The 21745-nt window shown below is 51.2% G+C and overlaps 10 protein-coding genes and 3 non-coding genes across 13 annotated transcripts; 6 read left to right on the forward strand and 7 right to left on the reverse strand.

Moving 5' to 3' along the window:
• Positions 1 to 214: 214 nt before the first annotated feature.
• On the reverse strand, positions 215 to 325 carry BDW74DRAFT_t196. The gene has a single exon. It is a non-coding gene; the product is annotated as a tRNA-Ile (tRNA).
• Positions 326 to 1225: 900 nt separating this feature from the next.
• On the forward strand, positions 1226 to 1336 carry BDW74DRAFT_t194. Its single transcript has one exon. It is a non-coding gene; the product is annotated as a tRNA-Ile (tRNA).
• Positions 1337 to 1375: 39 nt separating this feature from the next.
• Positions 1376 to 2501, reverse strand: BDW74DRAFT_161501 (acyl-CoA N-acyltransferase). Its single transcript, XM_073725797.1, has one exon. It carries the CDS (start codon positions 2453 to 2455, stop codon positions 1778 to 1780), a length of 678 nt encoding a protein of 225 aa, XP_073579218.1. The 5' UTR covers positions 2456 to 2501; the 3' UTR covers positions 1376 to 1777.
• Positions 2502 to 3078: 577 nt separating this feature from the next.
• BDW74DRAFT_182585 (uncharacterized protein) lies at positions 3079 to 3618 on the forward strand (the record flags this gene model as incomplete). The annotated part of the gene is made up of 1 exon (XM_073730301.1): positions 3079 to 3618. The coding sequence occupies one exon, from the start codon at positions 3079 to 3081 to the stop codon at positions 3616 to 3618; it is 540 nt and encodes a 179-aa protein (XP_073579219.1).
• A 58-nt stretch (positions 3619 to 3676) lies between these two features.
• Positions 3677 to 4687, reverse strand: BDW74DRAFT_188151 (putative short-chain dehydrogenase/reductase family protein; the record flags this gene model as incomplete). The annotated part of the gene is made up of 1 exon (XM_073731655.1): positions 3677 to 4687. One exon carries the CDS (start codon positions 4685 to 4687, stop codon positions 3677 to 3679), a length of 1011 nt encoding a protein of 336 aa, XP_073579220.1.
• Positions 4688 to 5249: 562 nt separating this feature from the next.
• BDW74DRAFT_t195 lies at positions 5250 to 5323 on the forward strand. Its single transcript has one exon. It is a non-coding gene; the product is annotated as a tRNA-Ile (tRNA).
• Positions 5324 to 6668: 1345 nt separating this feature from the next.
• BDW74DRAFT_188154 (amine oxidase) lies at positions 6669 to 9271 on the reverse strand. Its single transcript, XM_073731656.1, has 4 exons — positions 8648 to 9271; positions 8020 to 8599; positions 7052 to 7960; positions 6669 to 6945 (listed from the first exon to the last, which is right to left on the reverse strand). The coding sequence occupies exons 1-4, from the start codon at positions 8969 to 8971 to the stop codon at positions 6752 to 6754; spliced, it is 2007 nt and encodes a 668-aa protein (XP_073579221.1). The 5' UTR covers positions 8972 to 9271; the 3' UTR covers positions 6669 to 6751.
• Positions 9272 to 9768: 497 nt separating this feature from the next.
• BDW74DRAFT_170699 (Zn(II)2Cys6 transcription factor) lies at positions 9769 to 11593 on the forward strand (the record flags this gene model as incomplete). Its single annotated transcript, XM_073727205.1, has 4 exons — positions 9769 to 9914; positions 9963 to 10745; positions 10799 to 11005; positions 11077 to 11593. The coding sequence occupies 4 exons, from the start codon at positions 9769 to 9771 to the stop codon at positions 11591 to 11593; spliced, it is 1653 nt and encodes a 550-aa protein (XP_073579222.1).
• A 255-nt stretch (positions 11594 to 11848) lies between these two features.
• Positions 11849 to 13885, reverse strand: BDW74DRAFT_188158 (PEX28-32 family peroxisomal membrane protein; the record flags this gene model as incomplete). The annotated part of the gene is made up of 3 exons (XM_073731657.1): positions 11849 to 12535; positions 12585 to 13768; positions 13873 to 13885. The coding sequence occupies 3 exons, from the start codon at positions 13883 to 13885 to the stop codon at positions 11849 to 11851; spliced, it is 1884 nt and encodes a 627-aa protein (XP_073579223.1).
• Positions 13886 to 14211: 326 nt separating this feature from the next.
• On the forward strand, positions 14212 to 15411 carry BDW74DRAFT_161511 (import motor complex subunit PAM16). Its single transcript, XM_073725798.1, has 2 exons — positions 14212 to 14447; positions 14555 to 15411. Exons 1-2 carry the CDS (start codon positions 14445 to 14447, stop codon positions 14960 to 14962), a joined length of 411 nt encoding a protein of 136 aa, XP_073579224.1. The 5' UTR covers positions 14212 to 14444; the 3' UTR covers positions 14963 to 15411.
• A 718-nt stretch (positions 15412 to 16129) lies between these two features.
• On the reverse strand, positions 16130 to 18733 carry BDW74DRAFT_92917 (putative topoisomerase family protein TRF4). Its single transcript, XM_073734094.1, has 3 exons — positions 17779 to 18733; positions 17039 to 17729; positions 16130 to 16985 (listed from the first exon to the last, which is right to left on the reverse strand). Exons 1-3 carry the CDS (start codon positions 18549 to 18551, stop codon positions 16335 to 16337), a joined length of 2115 nt encoding a protein of 704 aa, XP_073579225.1. The 5' UTR covers positions 18552 to 18733; the 3' UTR covers positions 16130 to 16334.
• An 18-nt stretch (positions 18734 to 18751) lies between these two features.
• Positions 18752 to 20110, reverse strand: BDW74DRAFT_161515 (GFA family protein). The gene is made up of 2 exons (XM_073725799.1): positions 19985 to 20110; positions 18752 to 19933 (listed from the first exon to the last, which is right to left on the reverse strand). Exon 2 carries the CDS (start codon positions 19854 to 19856, stop codon positions 18846 to 18848), a length of 1011 nt encoding a protein of 336 aa, XP_073579226.1. The 5' UTR covers positions 19857 to 19933; positions 19985 to 20110; the 3' UTR covers positions 18752 to 18845.
• On the forward strand, positions 20110 to 20789 carry BDW74DRAFT_161516 (uncharacterized protein). Its single transcript, XM_073725800.1, has 2 exons — positions 20110 to 20301; positions 20519 to 20789. Exons 1-2 carry the CDS (start codon positions 20298 to 20300, stop codon positions 20695 to 20697), a joined length of 183 nt encoding a protein of 60 aa, XP_073579227.1. The 5' UTR covers positions 20110 to 20297; the 3' UTR covers positions 20698 to 20789.
• The last annotated feature ends 956 nt before the right edge of the window (positions 20790 to 21745 follow it).

Consider the following 21745-nt stretch of genomic DNA (forward strand, 5'->3'; position numbering starts at 1 on the left):
TCCAAGGGCCGGGCTACTGGGGGATATGAGTGGGTCAAAGGACAACAAACAACAAGCTAAGGCGGGCTTTGCCTGCAATATTCGACGTCTCAGATAGCCTATGCAGGTCACAGGAAGGGGAAATATGCTGATTGCAGCCTTGGTACATACAGTATCTAATCGGCGGCAAAAAGAAACACGGAAAATTGAAAAAAAAAAAAAAAAATGAAAAAAATGGTCCCAGAGGGGGTCGAACCCTCGACTTTGGCGTAACAATCGGATAATGGTTTATCCGGCCAGGCGGCTAATATTAGCACCACACTCTAACCAACTGAGTTATGGAACCGCTTATTGACGGCAGTGAAATTATTTGACATTATTAGCAAAAGCCATAAACGGTCTGCGACCTTCGTCTATGTCCGGGTTCTACTTTCTTTGCGGGGAGCAGCTTGGCCCAGGTCACTCTTTTTTATATTTATGTCAAGTATATATTTTTCATGGCCATACAGGCTAGCTAGCGCGACAGGAAATATCCAGCTTATACTCATGCCAGAGGTTGTTGGGTGAGGGATCCGGGCGTATAGTTTATGGCAGGTAGGGCCTCGAACCAATGAGTTTCCCTCAATTCATGGTGGTTATGTGGTCTTAGTACCATCGCTTTTTTCGGGTGACTTATACTCTTTACCTGGTGGTACTTCCAGGGAATAACCTCTAGCTTGCCAGCTTGGGAGCTGCAGATGTATTCAGGCCCTGGTTCAGGCTCTGCTTATCACGCTAGTCAGCTGTCGGGGTTCCTGCCTTGGGCGATGCATTCCCCTCCCTCATTTGGTTCTTCAGGGTGTATTTCACTCACATCCGGTATTTCTATCCTGAGTGTGTCGATACGGAAGAGTAATATCCTAAAACCATTTATGGCGCAGTTACTGATGACAGATGCAATTACAGGTACTAACTGGACCCTGGTCCAGCCGCGAGACCCCGGCCTCCAGCCCTCCACCGCTACCCACACGCCGGCCCCTGAACAGTGAACAGTCAACAGTCACCACCAGACGGGTAAACCAACGTTCAACTCCCTTCAAAATTCAATTCTTTTGAGCTATATAAGCTGTGGGCTGTACCGGGTACATGTCATTACTTTTTGGGCCTCCGACATCATCCAAAATTCCCCAATAATGGCCTGGCTGGAAGAAGCTGCTCTTTACGTTGCTATATAGATGCAAAACAAAAACAGCTCTTCAACAATAACGGTTCCATAACTCAGTTGGTTAGAGTGTGGTGCTAATATTAGCCGCCTGGCCGGATAAACCATTATCCGATTGTTACGCCAAAGTCGAGGGTTCGACCCCCTCTGGGACCATTTCTTTTTTGCTTTTTAACTATTGCTTGGTTTTTGAGACGCCAGGCTTCTTCTCTATCCTCTAGGGTCAACATTGACTGCGTGCAGATGCTCAGAAAGTGGCTATGACGCTTAGCCGGGGTTAAGGATATATTTGATTTGTTCTTTTTACATGCCCGGGACGAAGTTACACTCAACCGGGAGCTACGACATGCCTGCAGGTGGTTCACTGGCGTCTACAAAAAGATGCCTTTCCCGCCCTGATATATATATCACTGACACCCAATGCCCGTGACAGGCCCTAGCGAAATCTGCTGCTCGGATACACGACCATAACGCAACCGGACATGGCCCAAACTGCAAGAAGGCACGGTATGGCCTCTTGACGAGCCATGGAAAGACTGGGCCAAGCACGAAATACCACCTATCCAAAGGGAACTGCAGTCCCAGAGACAGAGACCATCAAACCTCCTTCCGGAAGTAAACCTTCCTATACCCATCACACCCCCTCCCCAGCTCCGTAAACCCCAACTTCTTATACATGCCAATATTCTCCTCGAATGCCTCGTTCGTGAACAGTTCAACTGCACCCCTTCCCGTTCTGTGCGCTTTGTTCAATGCAAATTCGATCAGCAGACGAGCGTACCCGCGCCCCTGTGCCTCGGGGCACACGGCGAAGTTGTTGATTTGGAATGTGTTATTGGGGGTTGTTCTTAGGGTCATTGTAGCTAGGATGCTGTTTGGCGTGGAGTCGTCCTCGGACTCAGAGACTGCGCCTGATTCGGACCTGGCGCTAGGTGTTGAGCTGGGACTGGAATTGTCGCTGTCACTGTCGCCAGGGCTGGTAGTGCTTGGACCAAGGCCAGACCCAAAATCAGACCCTCGCTGAGAAGCGACGAGGATGAATACAGTGCAGCCGGGTGCTCTTAATAGCCTGTCATAGTCAACTGTCATGGGGACCGGAAGCCTCCCGAGGCGAGGGATATACTTCGAGAACGCAGCGCTGACCACTGCTGTTATGGCGGGCGCGTCTGAGGGGGTTGCGACTGTTATTCGGACCGGGCATTTGTCTTGAACCGTCTTGTTCAACGGAAGTAGGATGTGTGACATTGGTATTGGTATTGGCATTGACATTGACATTTTTTTCCGGCAATTGTGGACTAGACTTAGTAGTTGAGTCTCAAACTTGACGAACTACAGATTTATAGCTGCCCCGGATTAACTTAGAGTTCTTAGACGATACTCATGCATAGTCACGTCATATGTGCAGGAAGTCGGGGCCTGTGGAATGCATCATGCGTAATGCGTATCCTGTATCAGCAACTGCAGGTATGCCACCGTCGTATCGAATAATCCCACAAATACGTAGCCCTAATAACTATGAAACAGTTTTACCAGGTCCACCCTGCTTTTAACACATGACTCGGCCTCCAAGGCAACGAACTGGTTATGCGCGAGGTCTTAGGGTGACTGGTCGCTTGCTGATAGGTTCTCGGCACGTGGCTGGGCGGGTGAACGGTAACCCTAACTGTACCAATTGTCCAGACAAGGTTGACATCAGCCTCAACCTTAATCCGTCCCAGGGATCCGGGACTCCATGTCCATGTCTAGATCCATGTCGTGATGCATACATATGTAACATCTCCATCATCTCGCCACGGCACGTATAAAATAACCCATGGTAGTCCACTACCCCATGATTATGGGGGTATGGTTGGATTAATACAACAAACCAGCAAAAACCCGATCAAATTATCATCGCAATGTCCGGTAACCAAGCCACATCCACCTCCAACTACCACACCTTCACGCACGTCGAAACCGCCCACCCCAAATTCACCCAGCGCTTCTCACGAATCCCCGACCCCGACCATGGCCCAGCCTACGCTCACGCCCCCGAAGCAGGAGACAACGACCCAGATGTCTATTCCTACGAGGGGTACTCGTACCCAGACCAGCCGTCTAGCCGTGATCCGGTCAATACAGACCTGGACCTGGATGACGACGCAGACCCCTACGTTTACGGCGATGAGGATGGGGACGTGGATCTCCGTGTGAAGACTACGTCCTTTGATAATGGGGAGGGGAGCACGGTTTATGACCCTGAGAGTGGGGCGTATGATCAGGTCCTGGATTATGCCACTGGTTCTGGGGGATATCGGCATCATCGAGAGAGGATGACGGAGGATGGGGTTTTTCAGGCGAGGGATGTTGTGAGGAGGGAGGATGGGAGTCGGCATGTTCATCGCGAGTATGACAATCCGGAGACGGGGACGCGGACTGTTCGAGATTATGAGAGATAACCACACCCCTCTTTTAGTTATCTAAACTGTATGTACAAAAGTTCATATTGCACTGTCGTCATAACATAAACTCCGCCGTAACCCCAGGCTTAACCCCCTCAACAATATCCACAAACTCCCCCCACAACCTCTTCTGAATCCTCCTCCCCTCGCCATTATAAACCCTCTCAGACAACGCCTCATCCGCAACAAGCCCATTAACCATATACCTCCCATGCGTCTCAACCCCCGCACTCGCAGCCGTAACCGTCGTCCGCGCGCCCACCTCCTCCCGCCTCGCAAAAATGGCTTTGAAAATATTAAACCCAAACTCTTCAATCCCCCGGTTCTCGCGCGAGAGCTCCGAATGGCAGAAGCCCGTGTCCAGCATGTTGATGATCACAGGGACCTCGCCGGTCTCTGTGCGCAGTTGCTCGACGAGTTCCTGTGTGAAGTAGACATTCAGCAGCTTGGTGATGGGGTACCGCTCGTCCATTCGTGCTGTGGTCTTGTCGCTTAGTGCGGCGAATATCCCGCGCGGGTCTGTGGATTGCGGGAAGTCGGGCCAGGCGTGGACTTGGCTTGTTAGGACGGTGATGTGCGGTGGTGTTGGGCGATTGGGATGGTTTATTCCTGTTTTTCGGGCTTGGGGAAGGAGAAGAAGCGCGAGGAGGAAGTGGTTTATTGTGTTGACGGTCACGGACCGCTCATATCCGCCTTCAGCGAGGCAGAAGATCTTCGTTGCGACGGCTGCATTGAGGACGAGGGTGTCGATTCTCTGCAGTCCCTTTGCGCGCTCTGCAAACTTCAACGTTGATTGCGCACTTGCGAGATCCAGGTGCCATACTTCGCATGTTCCGGGTGCACAGCCTGTCGTTCGCTCGATGTCCTTCGCGGCGACTTCCCCAGCGGCCAGGTTGCGCACGGCGAGGATGACCTTGCTTCCCCCAAGTCGGGCAATGTGTCGTGCTGTTTCGAGTCCAAGGCCGGTGTTTGCGCCGGTGATTATAGCTGTTTGGCCGCCGAAGGAGGCTGTGGGGACTGTCGGGGTGACGAGGAGTTGGTTGTAGCAGAATGTTGGGAAGCCCATGGTTGATTTTAATTTTCTTGTCGAGTTGTTTTCTAGTGCTCGAGAAGCGTCAAGACGTAGCTTGATGTCAGTGTCAAGCTATTTATACTAGGCTGCGTCGCTTGCGTAGCATAATATAGTCGGCCCCTGCGGGTGTTCCTTAGTCTCTTCCTGATCCTGGTGCGAGGCTGAGGTGGATGCGGTCCGGCCACGGTTCAATTTTCCATGTTGCTACTTTTCGAACTTTTCTGTGTCTGACTGGCGTTCTCTCTTCTGTCTGGCTGGATATGTATGTATCAATGCTGTAGTGCATTGCACACGCACATATATATCGTGTCGTGGCCATGATCGTACCGGCCAACAACCCAACAACCCTAACTCCCTAACCCTAACCACATATCTTGGTACCTCCTGTGCCCTCATATTTCCCCTCTCTTACTACTAATATAAATAGATCTGGATTAGTACAGTTGGTGTCTCATCAGAATATGTAGAATTAATAAGCCGGTAGTTATTTCTGACTTGGCAAATGGCTATGTTAGGCTCATAGTAACAAAGAGCACCCGACAATCCAACAAGAAACGGTTCCATAACTCAGTTGGTTAGAGTGTGGTGCTAATAACGCCAAAGTCGAGGGTTCGACCCCCTCTGGGACCATCTTTTTGTGTTTTTGTTGCTGGAATATCGGTTTTTGTGGTTGGGATGGGGGTGGTGGAGCGTGGGCGGGAGTGGAGATGGATCCGAGGAACGGGATGTGGCTGCGTTGACCCGCCGGTGGTTAAGTAGAAAGGGAACAAGGAAAGCTGTCGGCTGCTCTTGCCCGCTGTCAATTTGGCACCATAGATTAGCGAGGTCCCTGCGACTGCAGAAAGATGGACTCAGAAGGGTCGAACCCTCGACTTTGGCCATGGACTGTCGTTGCCTTCACATGCCCTAACTGCGGAGAAAACCAGAAAGATGCAAGCCAGCAGCCAGATTCCCTAGGCTGGGCGACTAGGTAGGCTGTAGCTGCACTCATACTTACAAGACGAGCATATAACACAGAGTCCTATACCCCTTAGCAAGATGTTGAGAATGAATGTACGGGCTTTCCCACGAGCTGGGCAGCTACCACTAGAAAGAACCCTAAAGTCGTCCAAACCAGACATGGTCGGGATGCCAGCATCCCCCGGATCGTACAGTAGTATGCGCACCTGCGGTATTTTCTTTCGTTCCTGTTAATCTTGCCACCAGTGCTCAAGATCCAAGACTATACAAATTCCACCTGCAACGATTAGAGTATCTCCTTAGCAAGCTATGACCGACATGAGCGAGCAATATGCCACCTCTAGCGGTACATTCATGGTCAACCTGGAAGTATCAAGTACTGCCATGGCCGGTATGCAGGGTAGAGGGTAGTATGCACGGTAGAGGGTACGGATCCCATAGCAATGCCACCAAAACACCCATAAGAAAGTAACTGTCATCATCCGCCAAACCACCAGCAGAGACAGAACGGGGTGCAGTAAGGAATATTTTGCGATGGCTTTACGGCTGATTGGCAGACAAGGACACTCCCCTGCGAAAGGTGCCTAGAACATCAAGTGGCCATGCACCAAATGAAAATAGAACTGCGAGCCAAAACGCTTACTCGAACACTGGCCTGCTCTCCAGCATCCGAGAAACAATATTCATTGGGGTATAATGGATAAAGCAATCCGCGTCCAACCAGGCCATGGACAAATGCATTTTTTCGCCCATGACCCAACAAAAAGAGAAACAAAAACATACAACAGCTGGGATTCGCATGTGGTCACCCACCATACTACTAACCAGCCGGCGTGTGGCTTAAGTACGGCTGAGCGGACGGGAAGCCCTGTTCTCCACACCCTGTGGTCGTATGTGCTTGATAGGAGTAAGATTAGACCTATATACAGGTAAAGCGGACGTCCCTTGGTGCACGGCGAATGATTGAGACAAAGAGAGGACCGTAAAAGCGCAGGAAATGCCGAATTGGCTCAAATGTCGTTCACACCTGGGGTAATCGAGAAAAGACGGAGCAAAATAGGTATCATTGTATAAGTAAACCTCGGCCACAAGCAGCACCTATATCTTGCTCTTTACCGATTCACAGCATGACTCCGGGTGGAGGGTGGACTTGTTGAAGCTTTGCGTTGACTGAGGCACATCCAATGCCGGGTTCTTGGTAAAGAAGCCGTCTGGCTTGAGCATGACGCTAATGCGCTCCATGGGCATGACCGGGAAGTCCTCAATACGAGGATTATGAGTGAGACCAAAGGCTGATATAAAGATTAGTTTCCGGCTGAAAGCCATATTTGCTGATGGGTAATGTGGTAGCCGGCCAGAAAGATAGGGAAAAGATGGGTACAAGGGTAATGGACTTACTGTGCCACAAGACAACGTCTTCGTTCTCCGTGTTGTCTTGTCTCTGCACCCATGTCTCCACGCCGCTAGCACATTTGCTTTGATTGGTAAACTCGCCGGCGGCGTATAGTTCGTCGTCTTGGTACTTGGTGACCCAGATTGGTTTGGAGGCGAATTCCGCTCGCTGATAGCCAATGGCATGCTTGGGCATGATAAGCATCTGGCTGGGCGCGGCCTGAAGCTTGTATGCCACAGGCTTATAGGTGATGGGGTTGATAACATTATCGTTACGGATTTTAAAAACTCGGTGTCGGTTGATGTCAGTGTTAGCGGTGCTCGATTTGTCAATGGTGGTCTCTTCCGTAGTGTACCCGACCAAGTACGGATTGTTTTCATCAGCTGGGAGGGGAACACTGTCTTGATAATAGACAGTATTCTTGAAGCCATCAATAGCAGGATCGACGCGCAGGGAAAACATGTGTTGGTGGAAAGGCGCCATGACACCTGGGCCGACATTGGTGCCCCATTTGACTGTCTCTCCATTCGTGTTGTCAAAAGGCACTGTCGACAAGATACCCGTTGCGCGAATTTCGAGTTCAATATTTGCTGCCTGATCAAGAATATAGGCAAAGATGTACTCATAGTTGGCCACAGTACAGATCATTTGGAGAACAAGCTGACGATTACGGACCACGGTAGCTGCTCCTGATCTGTAATTGGTATGCTTGTGTTGAAGTCCATTGTCCTGCTCATGCATGCAGATAATGTTCTTCAGAAGAACCGGTTGGCCTTTGGAGTCGGCTCGGTAGCCGTCAAAATACTTGATGTGGCCTAGACAGTCACATCCTAGGGAGAGCTGGTTCGCATTTAGGCCAAATCCCACATCTCCAACATCAAAAGCCTGCTTTCTGTGGTACGGTGCTCGAGGATCTGTCACATCAGTGAGGTTCCAAGCATATTCCGTACAGCTGGCCATGGCCCGGACTTACCTCCATACGGCACGGTCATCTCAGACACAGAAAGCCGGTAGAGAACGTTGCGGTTGTCGTAGGTAAGATTGTAGAGGACCAAGCCATCGCGGTTATTGAATCCAACTCGGAAACGCCACTTCTGCCAGTGGACCTTGTTCCCTTCTACCGAGAACGAGGCACCTTCCGGTTGTTGGACAATGTAAGGCTTGAGGTCGGTGCGGAGAGGCTCATCCAAGAGGTCATGTGCATATTGTATAGATTCGACTGGCTTCCAGGGTTGCGTCTCAACTGTCTGGGTGTCGGAGCCTCCCGGCAGGTAGTCCATTCTGACCAACTCGCGGGTATGGCCGTCGAAAACGGGAGAGAACTTGCAAGGGATGGAGTAATGGTTGTTTTCAGGGTGGTCCACAGACATGATGTACATAAAGCACTGAAAGAGGCGACGAGTCTCATTCACGTCGTCGGTTCCATACATCCAAGGATCATTGCATACCGTAACTCCCTCGGGAAGCTTCAACTTCTCGATCTCGGCCAGCACTGCTGGGTGCTCCATGCAAAGCTTCTCGATGTCTGTAATCTCATCCACATCCATGGGTACCTAGAGTTATCAGCAATAAATCACAATATAACGAGGGATAATGGGTACCTGGATTCCAGCTGGTAACTCTTTGGCGTAGACAACGGATGCATTGTCAGCATTGAGCAAAGCCTTGCAGCATGCTCCTGTGTCGAGACGGTGAAAGTATGCGTAGAGTAGACGAGCTGGCTTTTGGGGTAGAGGCTTCCCAAGTCGCTCTGCCTCGACATAGGGAATAACTTCTCTTTTGATAGGCTCCTGGAGGTCGATTCGGTTTATCCGAAGCTGAACGCCGGGAAATGCTGACTGTAAAATGCGAAGACCTAGACGGATCTCTTGGGGTGTAAGAGGGTCGAATGGGTGAGGGACTGACTGCCCTTGTGCTGGAGACATTGTGATGAGTGGAAAGAGATGTATTGAGTATGAAAGAGAGGTAGGAAACAATGATGAATCAGAATGAGACCGGATTTCATGTCTCTTGAGAGGAGTTATGGCGGCTTAAGTAGTGTCATCTTCGCCATCGGCCATGGACGATAAAGATGGGAGCGCGATAGATCTGGATGGACCTGCCTAATAGGGAAGGTCACGGCTAGCGCCATTGTGGGGTCGCGTCTAAGTAGACGACAATCGAACAACCTACAGAGTCGCAGGTTGGCACATGAGCTTGAGCCGCTTATCAATAATCATCGCGTCGAGCTTTGGGGTAACACTGCATGATAACGGGCAGGCGGACGCTGAACCACTGCGGTTGACGTTGTATGCCGCCACGGAGATACGGTGTAGCTGCTGCAGGTTAGTTGATCAGCCTGCTGCAGTATAGCCCTGTTACCTAGCGGCAGAAGACGCCTACCTTGCTCGGCCATGGTGTCTTGCTTTATAGACTCTCACGTCGTTCAAGTGATGTAGATATCGGCGAGAGCATGAGAGGAAGAAGAGAAGGTATCCCCAGTCTTGGCGAGCCTGGAGGACCCCGGCGCAACTCTTTCCGGAAAAGGCTTAGCGCCACCCACTCCCTCGAGCCAGCTCGAGTCTGCAGGCAATCTTGATGCAATGATCTCGTCAATTTTACCGGCTGCTTTATTTGGGAGACTATTCTCCATATAATGCATCATCAGGGGCTTATTACCCCAGCCGTACTAGTCCCTTGTTGACATCTCGGTTCGTCTCCGAACTATATCTGCCTGCAAAGAATGGGCCGCTCTGGTGCGGTCACTCCTTTAGAGAATGATGGTCCTCCCACCAAAAGAAGATGCAGAAGGCAAGGAGGAAACTGGACTCGGTCCGGGTGTCTTACATGCAAAAGGCGGAGGAAGCGTTGCGACGAGGGTAAACCTAGGTACAAACCCTATCCGCTGCTCAAAGCCCACCAACTGACATAGAATAGCTGTCATAACTGCACAAGGTTGGGCTTGACCTGTGAGGGATATAGCTCGCTATGGACAGCTCCTTTAGGGCCAGCGCATCAGGTTTTCCAGAACACCGGACCGGTTAAATACCGCGGACTGAGTTCATCGCCTGCTCCGTCAGTTGGTTCAACTGTCCCGTCAGAGATATTTGAGCAGACCTTCTCAGCGGCAGACCATAAATCTGTGGCCTCGACACCGCCCACAGAGCAAGATGACGCCTTTGAGTCAGAAAACAAAGATCTTGTTTTCGTTGGCAGCCACCAACCTGTAGAGGCAGTTCAAGTGGCTTCCCCAACACCCTCCCGACTGATCAGCCACCTCTCCAACCTCGACACCCACTACCTCCAATACCACATGGAACAAGGCTCAAAGCTCCTAGCTAATCTAGAAAGCGACGAGAATCCTCTCCGGTCATTGATAATCCCAAGAGCACTCTCATCGCCTCTCCTCATGAACGCCCTATGTGCCCTGTCCGCAGTCCATTTCTCAAATCGTGCTCATTACAGCTGGTCTGCCGAGAACGAAGGGGCTAACTACTACATCGACACAATGCGTGGTCTAAGAACAACACTGGCGGCTTCCCAGGGGAGCTCTGTTCCAGATGACGCTATTCTCGCCGTTTCTCTCCTTTGCAAGTATGAGATTGTCCGCGGTAGCGTGAAGCAGTGGGCTGTGCATCTGGATGCTCTGCAAACGCTGGTCGTCTCTCGGGGAGGAATCACCCAACTTACACCAGATACTGCCGAGTTTATACGAGGACTGTACGGTCTTCCATCCCATCCCTGCACATTGTCCAACTCACTAATTTACATAGTTTTGTCTACGCAAATAGTCTAGCTAAACTAACCAACCGAAGAAACCTACTCGAACCGCCTTTGCCGGGCTTCGACATCATCAAGCCCCGCAAGCTAGATATCTACATTGGATATACGGAGGAGATTATCAAAACGTGCGCGCGGATAGCAGATCTGCCTCGTTTGGCTTCAGACCCGCTAGCCTTAGGGCTTGAAGTCGATAAGATGTATGTGACCCTGTCGAAGTGAACGAGAACCCGGGTAAGAAAGCAAGGCAAGCTAATGCTGTCACTTATAGAGACAACCTCCTCCACACATGGACCTCCACTAAAACAACCTACCTCGTTCCTAAGGGCATAACACAAACTACCCTCTCCCGCCTGCGCTTGGTAGCAGAGTCCTTCCGCGACGCCGCATACATCTACCTTCACTCTGTCCTAGAGCGAACATACCCATCCTCGCTAAATCCAGACAGGAAATCGGCACACCACATATCAATATCCAAAACCAGCGCTATATCATCTCTCCTCGCGCGCCTAAAAGCCCACCCGATTGACAAAAATTGCGAATTCTCGGCGCTGACATTCCCACTCTTCATTGCTGGTTGCGAGACAGACAGCCAGGACGATAGACGGTTTGTCTTGGATATGCTGAGCATTGTCGAGAGAAACTTTGGGATCGGGAATGTGAAAAGGGCAAAGGAGGTGTTGGGGCTGGTTTGGGGGCGTTCTAGTAAGCATGGGGCCGCGGGAAATAGGAAGGCGCATTGGGTTGATGTGCTTGATGGATTGGGGTGGGATTTGATTCTTGCGTGATACCCAGTTACCTTGGCATTTACGAGCGAGGTAGCCGGCCATCTGAAATGAATGATGAATAATTAGACGAACCCCACGAGGTGCCTGTACATTAGCTACACTACACATACTACGTGTCAGAACCAAGATTTAGAATATAGATGTCATGCCATTCCCGGCAGGACAGAATACAGAAAGCAAAAAAGAATAAAACAAGAATCCCTTAGGAACACATTCTCAACTCAGGGTATCAAACTTCCTCTTAGGTAGCTCAACTCAGCTCAACCCCATATTCACTTCGTCTCCAAGCCCTAACTCCCTCTCCGCCCTCTCCGTCCCTCCCGTAGCCCTGGATCCCCACCTGTCTAACCGATCCTGTGCATCCGAAAGCTCCTTGTCCCGGAGACTAAGGCTGTCGCTAGCAACCGTGCTACTTCCATGTGGACTCCCAGTGCCATGGCCCGAATTAGTCCCTGAGAGACCAGACAGCCTTCGTGTCTTCGAGAGGCTCACAGGCCTTGATGTAGCATTCCTTAACGAGGTGTTGTTGTTGTTGAAGCTAGTACTAATGGCAGAAGAAGAGGTTATTTTCGCGTTTCCATGGTCTGCGGTAAAGTTTGGCTGGGCGGGCTGTGGAACAGAGGTGGTGCTGCTGTTTTTGCTGTCGCTTACACTTTTCGAGTTGGAGGATCCTCCGAACCAACGTCGTCGTCGGGCCTTGCTGGAGGCTGTGGACGGGGCGAGACTCACGGAATCTGCGTCGACTGTGGAGGCATCGACGTCGGAGTTGCCACTGCCGGTCTTGCTCTTCTCGATTTCTTGCGCCAGGGCCTGGGTTAAGGCGGATGGTGCGTCTAGGGGCTTGCCATCTGCTGTGATTTCCACGAGCTCAGCGTCCCTATACCACTTTCTGCGGCGAGTGTAGCGATCCCATCCATCTAGACCGCGACGGCCGTCATTCCACTGCAGCAGTTAGGATATTGATACATACGGATCATAATTGAGTGCCCACCTTATTGTCGTAATAGATCCAACCGCCACCATCGGAAGCTTTGCAGTCAGATTCATCATCATCGGCTCCGTCGATATGCCATTCACTGCCCTCAACCCATCGCCACTTTGCGTTTCCGCTCTGCACCTCAGGAAGGTCGAATTCGCTCTTTGAGGGAACTGGGTTTAAATGCTCATCCGTCCATGCGGCGCGCTCGGACGGAAACAGGGAGTACGTCCAGCCAATACCTAGCCAGCGACGTTGATTTTCATAAAGAATAAAGGTAAAACGAACACCTGACGAGTCTCCGCGGCGCCTAGTGGCGATGTTCGCAGCGTGTCCATGAGTCTGGATATGAGTCTTGACCCCATCCAAATCAAACGACAGACCTGTAATCAAAGCGCATAGTCGGCGGATTGTGAGAGACCTCCAGAGAATGACGCGGCAAACTCTCGCTGTTCGCGAATGATAAGTAAGGATAAGCGTGCCTACGATCATAATGACGCGGCGAGTAGTGATGAGGTAAACCGGAGGCAGGGTTAGGGCGATCCATATTGGTGTAACGAAAAGAATCCGGACAAATAGAGTAGTGAGCGCGGGCCGTGTAGTCGCAGAGGTGGCTGTCCTCTGAGTCGACAAGAAGTCCGTGAGTTCCACAAGTGGTTCGAGGAGGATATTGCATCGAGTAGTGAAGGTCCTCATCGCCTCGACAATTTCGTCAAGGCTGTCATGCCGATGCGCAGAGCCCTCTGATGCCGCCGACTGGTTATGCTTCCCCGTTGAAAAAGCCCTAGTCGATAAAGGAGAGTACCGCCTCCAGTACATCCCGAGAATCAGCCCGACGACCACAAGAAGCGGCCCGGCCCAAAGAATAATCGCATCGCCGTAGAGAATGACCGCCCAGAACGTGGCGACAAGGAGGAAGCTGTAATACGAATCGCCCGTCGTCCATGTCAACAAGCCAACGAGCGTATTCAGCGGTAAAATGAATGGGTATGAATAGGCTAGTGCCCGAGTGACCGGCGGCGGAGTGGCTACAAGGAGCGGAGACTTGCGATGCACGATGATGCTAGAGCGTTGCCTTGATGTCAATGATGAACCGGAGATCGTGGTGGGCGAGAAAGCGGCGACCGTCGGCGGCTGAGAGTCAGCATGGTCGTTGAGGTGCGTTGACGGGGCCATGGAATCTATCCACGGGATATCTTCTGCGAGTCGTTAGTATCAACCGTTACATTGCAAAGCTGTCCAAGCGTGGTCCGAGCGTAGATGCAAAAGAAAGATGCGTTTTATTCCATCCGATTCTACATACCGAGTGCTGCCATCCAACAGAAACGTCATATGCAACCAGCAAGGTCATCGCGGGCGGTGAAGGGAAGAAGGGGAAGAGAGGGAGGGAAAGGGAAAGGGAAAGGAGAAGTACTCGCAAGAAAATCCCCGGAAGAGCACACGATGGAGGCAGAGCTGGACTGCGGGGGAGAAGAAGATCGCGATGGGCGACCCGCGGTGCAGGTGAAGCTTTTGGGCATGTGATCTGTGATGGATTCTGCCGAGTTGAGCTTATACCATGATCTAGGACATCATGAGGAGAATCATGAGGATCATGATAGATGGCAAGCGAATCTAGATATTGACATTCAGAGTCTAAGTCCCATAATAAAACCCAGACCTATAACCCGTGCATCTGGACAGTGTGTATGTTGTTTGATCGTACTTCGGTCTCGGTCTTGGCAAATCGATCGAAGCCGGTCTCGCGCTCCGAATTTTTCCCTCCGGCCAAACCTCCAGCTCCGTCTGTCCATCGCCATCCAACTGCAGACCACCAAACCTCACCTTCCTGCCCATCCATTTCCATAGCTGGGTCTAGTCTTTCGCTTTATAAAGATGGTATGTCAATCCCGCCGTTCCACCCTGAAAGCCGCTCTGTCCCCTCCTCTTCTCCCGTCCCGCATCACCCAACCGCGCATGAGAGAACCGCGTACTAAACCTCCCAGGCCCACCGGATCGTAACCCAAGTCGTCGTAACAGGCGCCCGCGTCTTCGGCCGCGCCTTCGCCGAAGCCTACAAACAAGCCTCCGCAGCCTCGAAATACCAACAGAAGACCGGCAAGGCCGTCGGCGGCTCCGCGGCCTCCTCGGGCCTCACCCTCGACGAGGCATGCAAGATCCTGAACGTCAAGCCCCCGCAAGCTGGCGAAGCGAACCTGGAGCAGGTGATGGAACGGTTCAAGAAACTCTTTGACATGAACGACCCGCAAAAGGGAGGCAGCTTTTACTTGCAAAGTAAGATCCTCCGCGCGCGCGAGCGGATAGAGATGGAGGTTCGACAGGCAGAGAGGCATGCGGCGCAGGAGAAGGAGTTAAAGGATGGGTGGAAGCCGAAGGTTTACAAGGACCGGTGAATGATCGATACGATGAGGCTTGCACCCTCGATGTTTTGTTTTATTTCTCCTCCCGACTCGAGGTTTCGCGGCATAGCATGGCGTTTTTCTTCCGTTTTGGTGACTTGAGCATTGGTTGGGAAACCTAGACTTCGCTGTCTACCCAGTTTTCATCCCGTGATATCTTTTGATTACGCCACTCGCCTCCACTGGACATGCGTTTCGACTCCGATCCGACGGTACTTCGAGCCGAACATGCCAAAAGTGAGCGTTTCGAACCAAAGGATTCCAGGCGGAGGACGGGCTGCGGCTGTTGTTGACTGTTGATATACTACTTTCTTCCTCCCATACACTATTCTCCGCTCTCATATCTCGATGTATTATAAATAAACGGCGGTGGCGATGATTGCTCGTTCGCACTATCTAGACATATCTTACCTGGTTAATTCCACCAGCATAATCTTTCGTGAGACAGTTATGGGCTCGAAACTTTGTAGATAAGTCCACCATAAATGCCTCACTGTTCTGAGTAAAACGTGGAACATCAGCTGTAAAACTATGCCTCTATCAGGTGTTCGAAATGAGAATGGAGTCCATTCTGGCGAATGCAATCCTCACGATCCTCTCCAAGAAATCGCATATAGCGACCCCTTGATGAGAAAGTGAAAAGATCATAGAGACGTGGAGTCTCCAGGGACTGTACCAATTGGATTGTCATCTAGCTCACTCATATTATCGTCCTTGACGATGTCCGACGCAAAAAAACACGACCATATAGGTTAACCTGTGTTGCCTGATCCGAAACCCCTGCGGGCACGTCAGTGAGGAGAAATTGGTAACGTAAGGAGAAAAGCAACTTGAGGTAAGTAGTTGGCGATACATCTCCGAACATCCCTCACCACATGTGATGCAGCCTGGCATTCGCAGTGGTGTCGACTGCTGAAAACATCCGAGGTAACCCGAGTACAGGTCACTAGGTACCATCCGGGATAGAGCAACCAAAAGAGCACACAAAGGCCATGGCTAAAAATAAACCCCATGAGTAGGTACTGTGAAGTAAGTAGGTAGAACAAAGTCCTCAGATGCACTAGAACAACCGGAACTTCAGGCCAGGGCCTGAACGCATAATCTCCCGTGACAAAATCCTAACACCATAACAAAGGGGTATCTGATGCTAACGTAAAATACATGGCCCACAAAATAGGAAAATGGAAAAGACACATCCAGTACAGCCCGGGCCTCTCAATGAGTGGTCTTAACTCCAAACATGCCTTCAACATTTGGGACATGGTGCATGTCTCTTTTTTGTGATTTCGTCGACAATAGAAACACAGACTAAGCGCACAAGAACTTCAAAGTTCATAACCAGCTTACCATGCGCGCATCGCTGGGATCAGTTGATCGCTATGACCCCTTTCTCTCGCATAATAAGATCCTTATCCATTTCAGACTGGGTCTTGTACCCGCCGAGCTTGAGGGCTTCGTCGTTGCTGATAGAGAGTGGTATTCTTTGGATGTCTGGACGTAGTCGCTTCAATCGAGCAGCGCGGTCTTTTGACGCCTGCTTTTTCTTCTGCAGTTTCGTCAATTTCTCTTTCGTTTCCTTAACGTCCTTGGTGTCCTTAGTCTTTTTGGCGGCCGTTGAAGGCTTGGCCGGGAGCGGATGAGGTTTGGAGGAAGGAGGCGGCGGGGCCGGGGCCGGTTCACTAGGCAGGGGAGGACTGTAAGGAGGCGGGGGAGGCGTGAGAGGCTTGCGGAGATGAGCGAATCTGGGATCAGTATCAAAAACTTCGCGGAGCTGCCATCGAAGTTCTGTGTACTCATCGAAGTTCGCAGCAATTATTGTACCCAGGACACTTTCGTTGGGCCTTTCGGATAGCGCCATGGAAACCAAGCGGTCCTTCAATAGGCGATATGCTTCCGAGAAGGACTTGAAAATCAATGCAATCTCACGGGTCCCGCCAGAGATATCATTATCAGGGTTATTGGGATCTTCTATCGAAAGACGAGAGCCATTGTTGGCCTTGTAGACTCCATACACCCTCTGAATTCTCAATCAGCGAGTGCGTGGTGCGGGACAATAAAGTGATTACGCACCTTGTTAAAGTAACCAGGGGGGTTCATTCGGATCCCAACGGTTTCAAAGTCGAACTGTTTCCCATAAAAGTGGAAGAACGCCATGAGAACTTCCCCCAGGTTCGGATAGAGATTGGCATGAGGCATGTGTTGCAGGAGACTAGTAACGAGACAGGTGATCGAAAATCCTCCTAACCCGCCAGTAGCAACCTCATTGAGCCCACGAAGCAGTAGAAACTGCTTGATCACCGACACGATGACGGGCATCGCAGGGTATTCTGATTTCCATTGCTGGAACGTCCTGTTCGCAATGAGCCCGCTGTCGTTGTCAAATGATAAGTCAACTTTAAGCCCAGTCAATTTGTCCACAAATTTTAGAATAGGTACACGGGCGTGTGCGATCGTTTCCACGGACCCGGGAACAGCAATGTTTTGGTTTTTAAGGAAGGCAGAGAAAGCATAGATTTGTCCCTTTCTCTCGCCAAATGCCTTGACTCCGGAACGCCTAAAGCTGGTTGAAAGGAGGACGAGATCGATATCAGCGTTGGGAAGATATAAGCCCGAGGCGAAGGAGCCAAATGCATGAATTTCCACTCCGTGATAGCGACTCTGAAATGCAGCCTGGAGCCTGTTCACTAGGTCTTGCCGCACAATCTGTTCGTACTGCACAGGCTTGGCCCAGTGATAGAAGTTCAGGATTTCGTCGTGGAATCTGCATGCGTTAGCTTATCTTGCATCATTGCAGAGAGGATTGCATATACCTTGCCCCCGGATTTACCATATCCAGCGTCTGTGGCAGAAAATTCATCCAAGGAGTTCCCTTTTCAGAAGGACGCAACCGCCATTCATCTATGATAGAGCCATCGTTGTAGTATCGACTGACAAGCTTTCCACCCATTGTTCTCGCCGGCCCCTTGATCTCATCATCATGTGTTCTCTTCCGATTCCCAAGTGCTGGATCACTTCCTTCCAGCTGGCGCCTGGGTCCCTTAGGAGCGTTCTCTGGTGCGTTGTTCGTTTCATTCTCGTCCACCAAGCCAGCCAAGGAAATGAAGTCCTCGTTCGATACGACAGCATCCGTTTTTGCAGGTTGAGCACTGGCCGCGAGACGAGCTTTTCTGATGAGCTTAACGACGTCGATCTTCTTGGTCTGACTCTCGTCGGGAGGCGGCAGCGCAGTGTATGGATCGGGATTGGACCATTTCGGAACAGGCTTCGCCTCGACAGGCGTGCCCGAGGATGCTTTGCTCTCCAACGCGCGTTTTTTGCGTGGATGCGCTCCTTCGTCGTCGGAAGACAAGTCCATTTCCGCTTCTTCGCTGTCACTCAGATTTTCAAGCCGGGCAAATCTCATCGCCGGCTTCTCGTTTCCGGCCTCATCAGCGACAAGTTGTTCTGGGGTCGCCTCCCGACGCGACCGCAAAAGCGGCCTTTCTGAGGTTCCCGGGCGCTGGTACCGGAAGGTGAATTCATGCCTCGGATGGTGCGACGGCCGTTGACCGCCGCCTCGAAACTCGTATGCCGGCGGGGGCATTGCTAGCTATGATAAAAATACGTTTGGTGGTTCAGGAAGATGCGAGCATAGAGACAACTTGTGTGTTAACGGAAGCTTCAGGCAGTTCGCGGGAAGAAAGTGCGACCACGGTCCGCTATCGCCAGTTTTTTGCTTCTTTCTTGCGGCAGAAAATGAACTCTGGGAGCCTTTGACCGAGGGCGGTGAAGAATAGCATAAAACGCTAACGCGTATCAGATCGACACTATGTCATTCATTCTCAATGCAGTGGTCGGCTTTGTTCTATTTTCAGCGGAATGCTGGACATGTTGGATACTACAAGCCTCCTGATCTACCCAGTCCAAGTTCCAAACCCTGGATTAGTGACTTGTCTACTGCCATCTCAGCAAAACTGGTTCGCCCTGTAGCCCAATGAAGCCACTTTTCAGCTCTGAGGCCACTCTCCGCATGAAGGAGGCCAACGCTTACGTCGATGAGGAGTGGCCTCTTCTCGCAGTGCCAGAAAACTGACGCTCCGCAGCGGCTACAATACTCCCGGTAGATTTGCGGGGAACTCTCATATCGCTTCATAGTATCGGCGTCGAAAGTTAGCTCCGATCCCTGTCCAGTCAAGATATTGGACTTCGGAATGAATGCCCAGGTCTGGATGGGGAAACCGCTGGCCAGGCGACATGACCGACAAGCGCATGTTCCCGCCAGATACTTAGTTTTCCCAGCGCGCAACCACCACTTCACATCCTCTTCATTCTCCGCAGAGGCATCGGAGTTGTATGGGACGAGGAGGTCCGGCCAAGGAGACCATGGGTTCTCGGAGGTTGAGTCCGGGCGAGTGATATAGAACTCTATACCCCCGCAGTGACACTTAGCCAGAAGTTGATCGCGATTTGAGCTGAGCTTTTCGGTCCTTGCAGCCGCAGCTTGACTGGAGACCCAACATAACGCACTTGCTTCAGCCGCGTCGCCAGGCAGGAAGGATAACAAGCCATCGTCTCGTGTATCAGTGACTCCCCAGTGTCGGATAGTCTCGGTTTGTGGTGGATTGTTTATCAGTCCTGATGAGACGAGAAAGCGCCCCGTATAGATATCGTGGGCAAAAACATGCGAACCGCAGGTCCCACAAAAGTAGCGGGTGAGCGAGTCTGACTGTTGGTACTTCTCGAGGCCGCCAAGCTGAGGTTCTTCTCGAAGAAGATAGTACGAAGTACAGATCTGCCCAGTAACCGTTCGGCATGCCGTGCAGTGGCAGAGGTTCAGCACATTGTTGGCAGACTGGAAAAGCACCTGCTGTGCTACTTTGGCACATAGACACGATACAGTGCGGCTCATTCCGCCACCTTGATAGAACGAGGACTAGCAGATATGTAGTCGCTGTTAATCTCGGATTAATGTATCTTATACCTGGTCTTACATGCTTCGTTAGCGACACAGCCTAGCCCATCAGCAGCGAAACATACCACTCTGGCTCCTGGGAGGCAAAGCCCTCACGCCCTCTACATGGCCGTAAGAACAATTGCTCAGTAAACGGATTGCTCCAGTTGGCTTCCAAAAAGCCAGCGATCCGCCCACTTGCAGAAATCTGCTCACATTTCGATCCGGCGCGGAAATGTCGCAGGGGCCAGGGCCGCCGTCTGCCTATAAATACCCGATGCTGGACCCCGCCGCTCTTCCCTCCTCCAACACCTCTTGATTCCACAAATCTCATAAAAGACCACGGTCACAACACCAGAAACCCAAGAAACTCTTTCTTGAACACCACCTATATCCACAATGTGTACGTTGCCTGCTTGCTGTTATGCTGCCGCTACTGCTGCTGGCCAGCTTGTTTTCCTGCATTGCATCGCTGGCGGGGTCATGGCGGGGTAGATCCTCATCCCTGTCAGTGCACTGCCAGTGCTCGGATTACTTGCCCGGGATCTTGCACGAATTATATAGCCATGCCAGCATAAGGACCTTTGAGACGAGTGCTATGCTAATGCTGCCTTCTACAGCTCACGGTTGCTCTTGCGGTGCTTCTTGCCAGTGCCCTGCCGGCCAGTGCAACTGCCCTGTACATACCACGTCTACGTGCTGCTTGCTCAACGTTGCTAACTATTTGCCCACTACAGAAGAACTAAATATTGAATACTCTTCGAGCACACGACGAGCGGGCGGAAGTGATGAGAGATGACGATGATGTATGATGAGAGCGGATGATATTGCCTTCGTTGTTCGTAGCGCAAAAGACGATAGAATGCTATCGGTTTTCTGATCCAGCAACTGCTTTCACTTCTACAACCCATTTTCCAACTAGTAGAACTACAGGTACTGCTCGGTGTATACTCGGCGCAGTGGGGGTAGTCTGTAGAACACACCGTTAGCATAGAGACTGGCTCCGTGTCAATCAGCACCAAACAGAGCACCAACCCCGCCTCACCCAAGACTCACCGATCGATGCTACCCTGAACCAGTTATTGCCCACTGTTAGTCAGATGGCCTTCATCTTCGTTTATCGCTTGCGGCTGTCGCGGGTTGACTCAACGCAGAGCAGTGGGCACTGCGCCATTATCGCTAATGCAGGAAATACTTCATAGTTCCATCTTACCCCACCATGACCAAGGCACATGTTGGACGTGAAACCTTACTCTCTGAGGTATTTTCGCCTTCGCTGCCTAACTTCTACCAGAATACAACCGACAAAGATGCCGAGTCCACCCAGAAAACTGCAAGTCAGGCTGCGTGGAATGGTTTGCAGATAGCGAACGCCCTTCCAAAACAGGTTGAAGAGACGAGAGAGTAGCAGGGTGCCTGAGCTCAAGCTCCCAAGATCAGCTACAGCTGACGGCGCCCGGACCTGGTCATTAAGAGGCAAACTAGCCAATAACACTCATAGAATGCTGGAGATAAGATGATGCCCCGTGCTGCACTAACGCATACATACAGGGCGATGTTAAGGCGGCAATTTTGCCTTGCATTCGATCAAACGTGCAACCCACGAGCTACGAGTAAGGAACTAACTCCATATTCGAGTGATAGGATCTCGTAAGTAACCCGCTGCAGAAAATCTCCTTACTGCTAGCCTCACTTTCGCGGTTATGAAGCTATGAAGTGTATGGACGTGGCATGACATGGACCTATACTACTGTAGGTACCGGGATTTCTGCTCCAGGAAGCCCGGACGAGAGGTCTCCATACTTCACCCATCTGAAAAGAAGAACAGAAGATCATCTTCATCACTT

This window comes from Aspergillus multicolor (genome assembly GCF_047715735.1).
Source record: "Aspergillus multicolor strain CBS 133.54 unplaced genomic scaffold BDW74scaffold_37, whole genome shotgun sequence".
NCBI lineage: Eukaryota > Fungi > Ascomycota > Eurotiomycetes > Eurotiales > Aspergillaceae > Aspergillus > Aspergillus multicolor.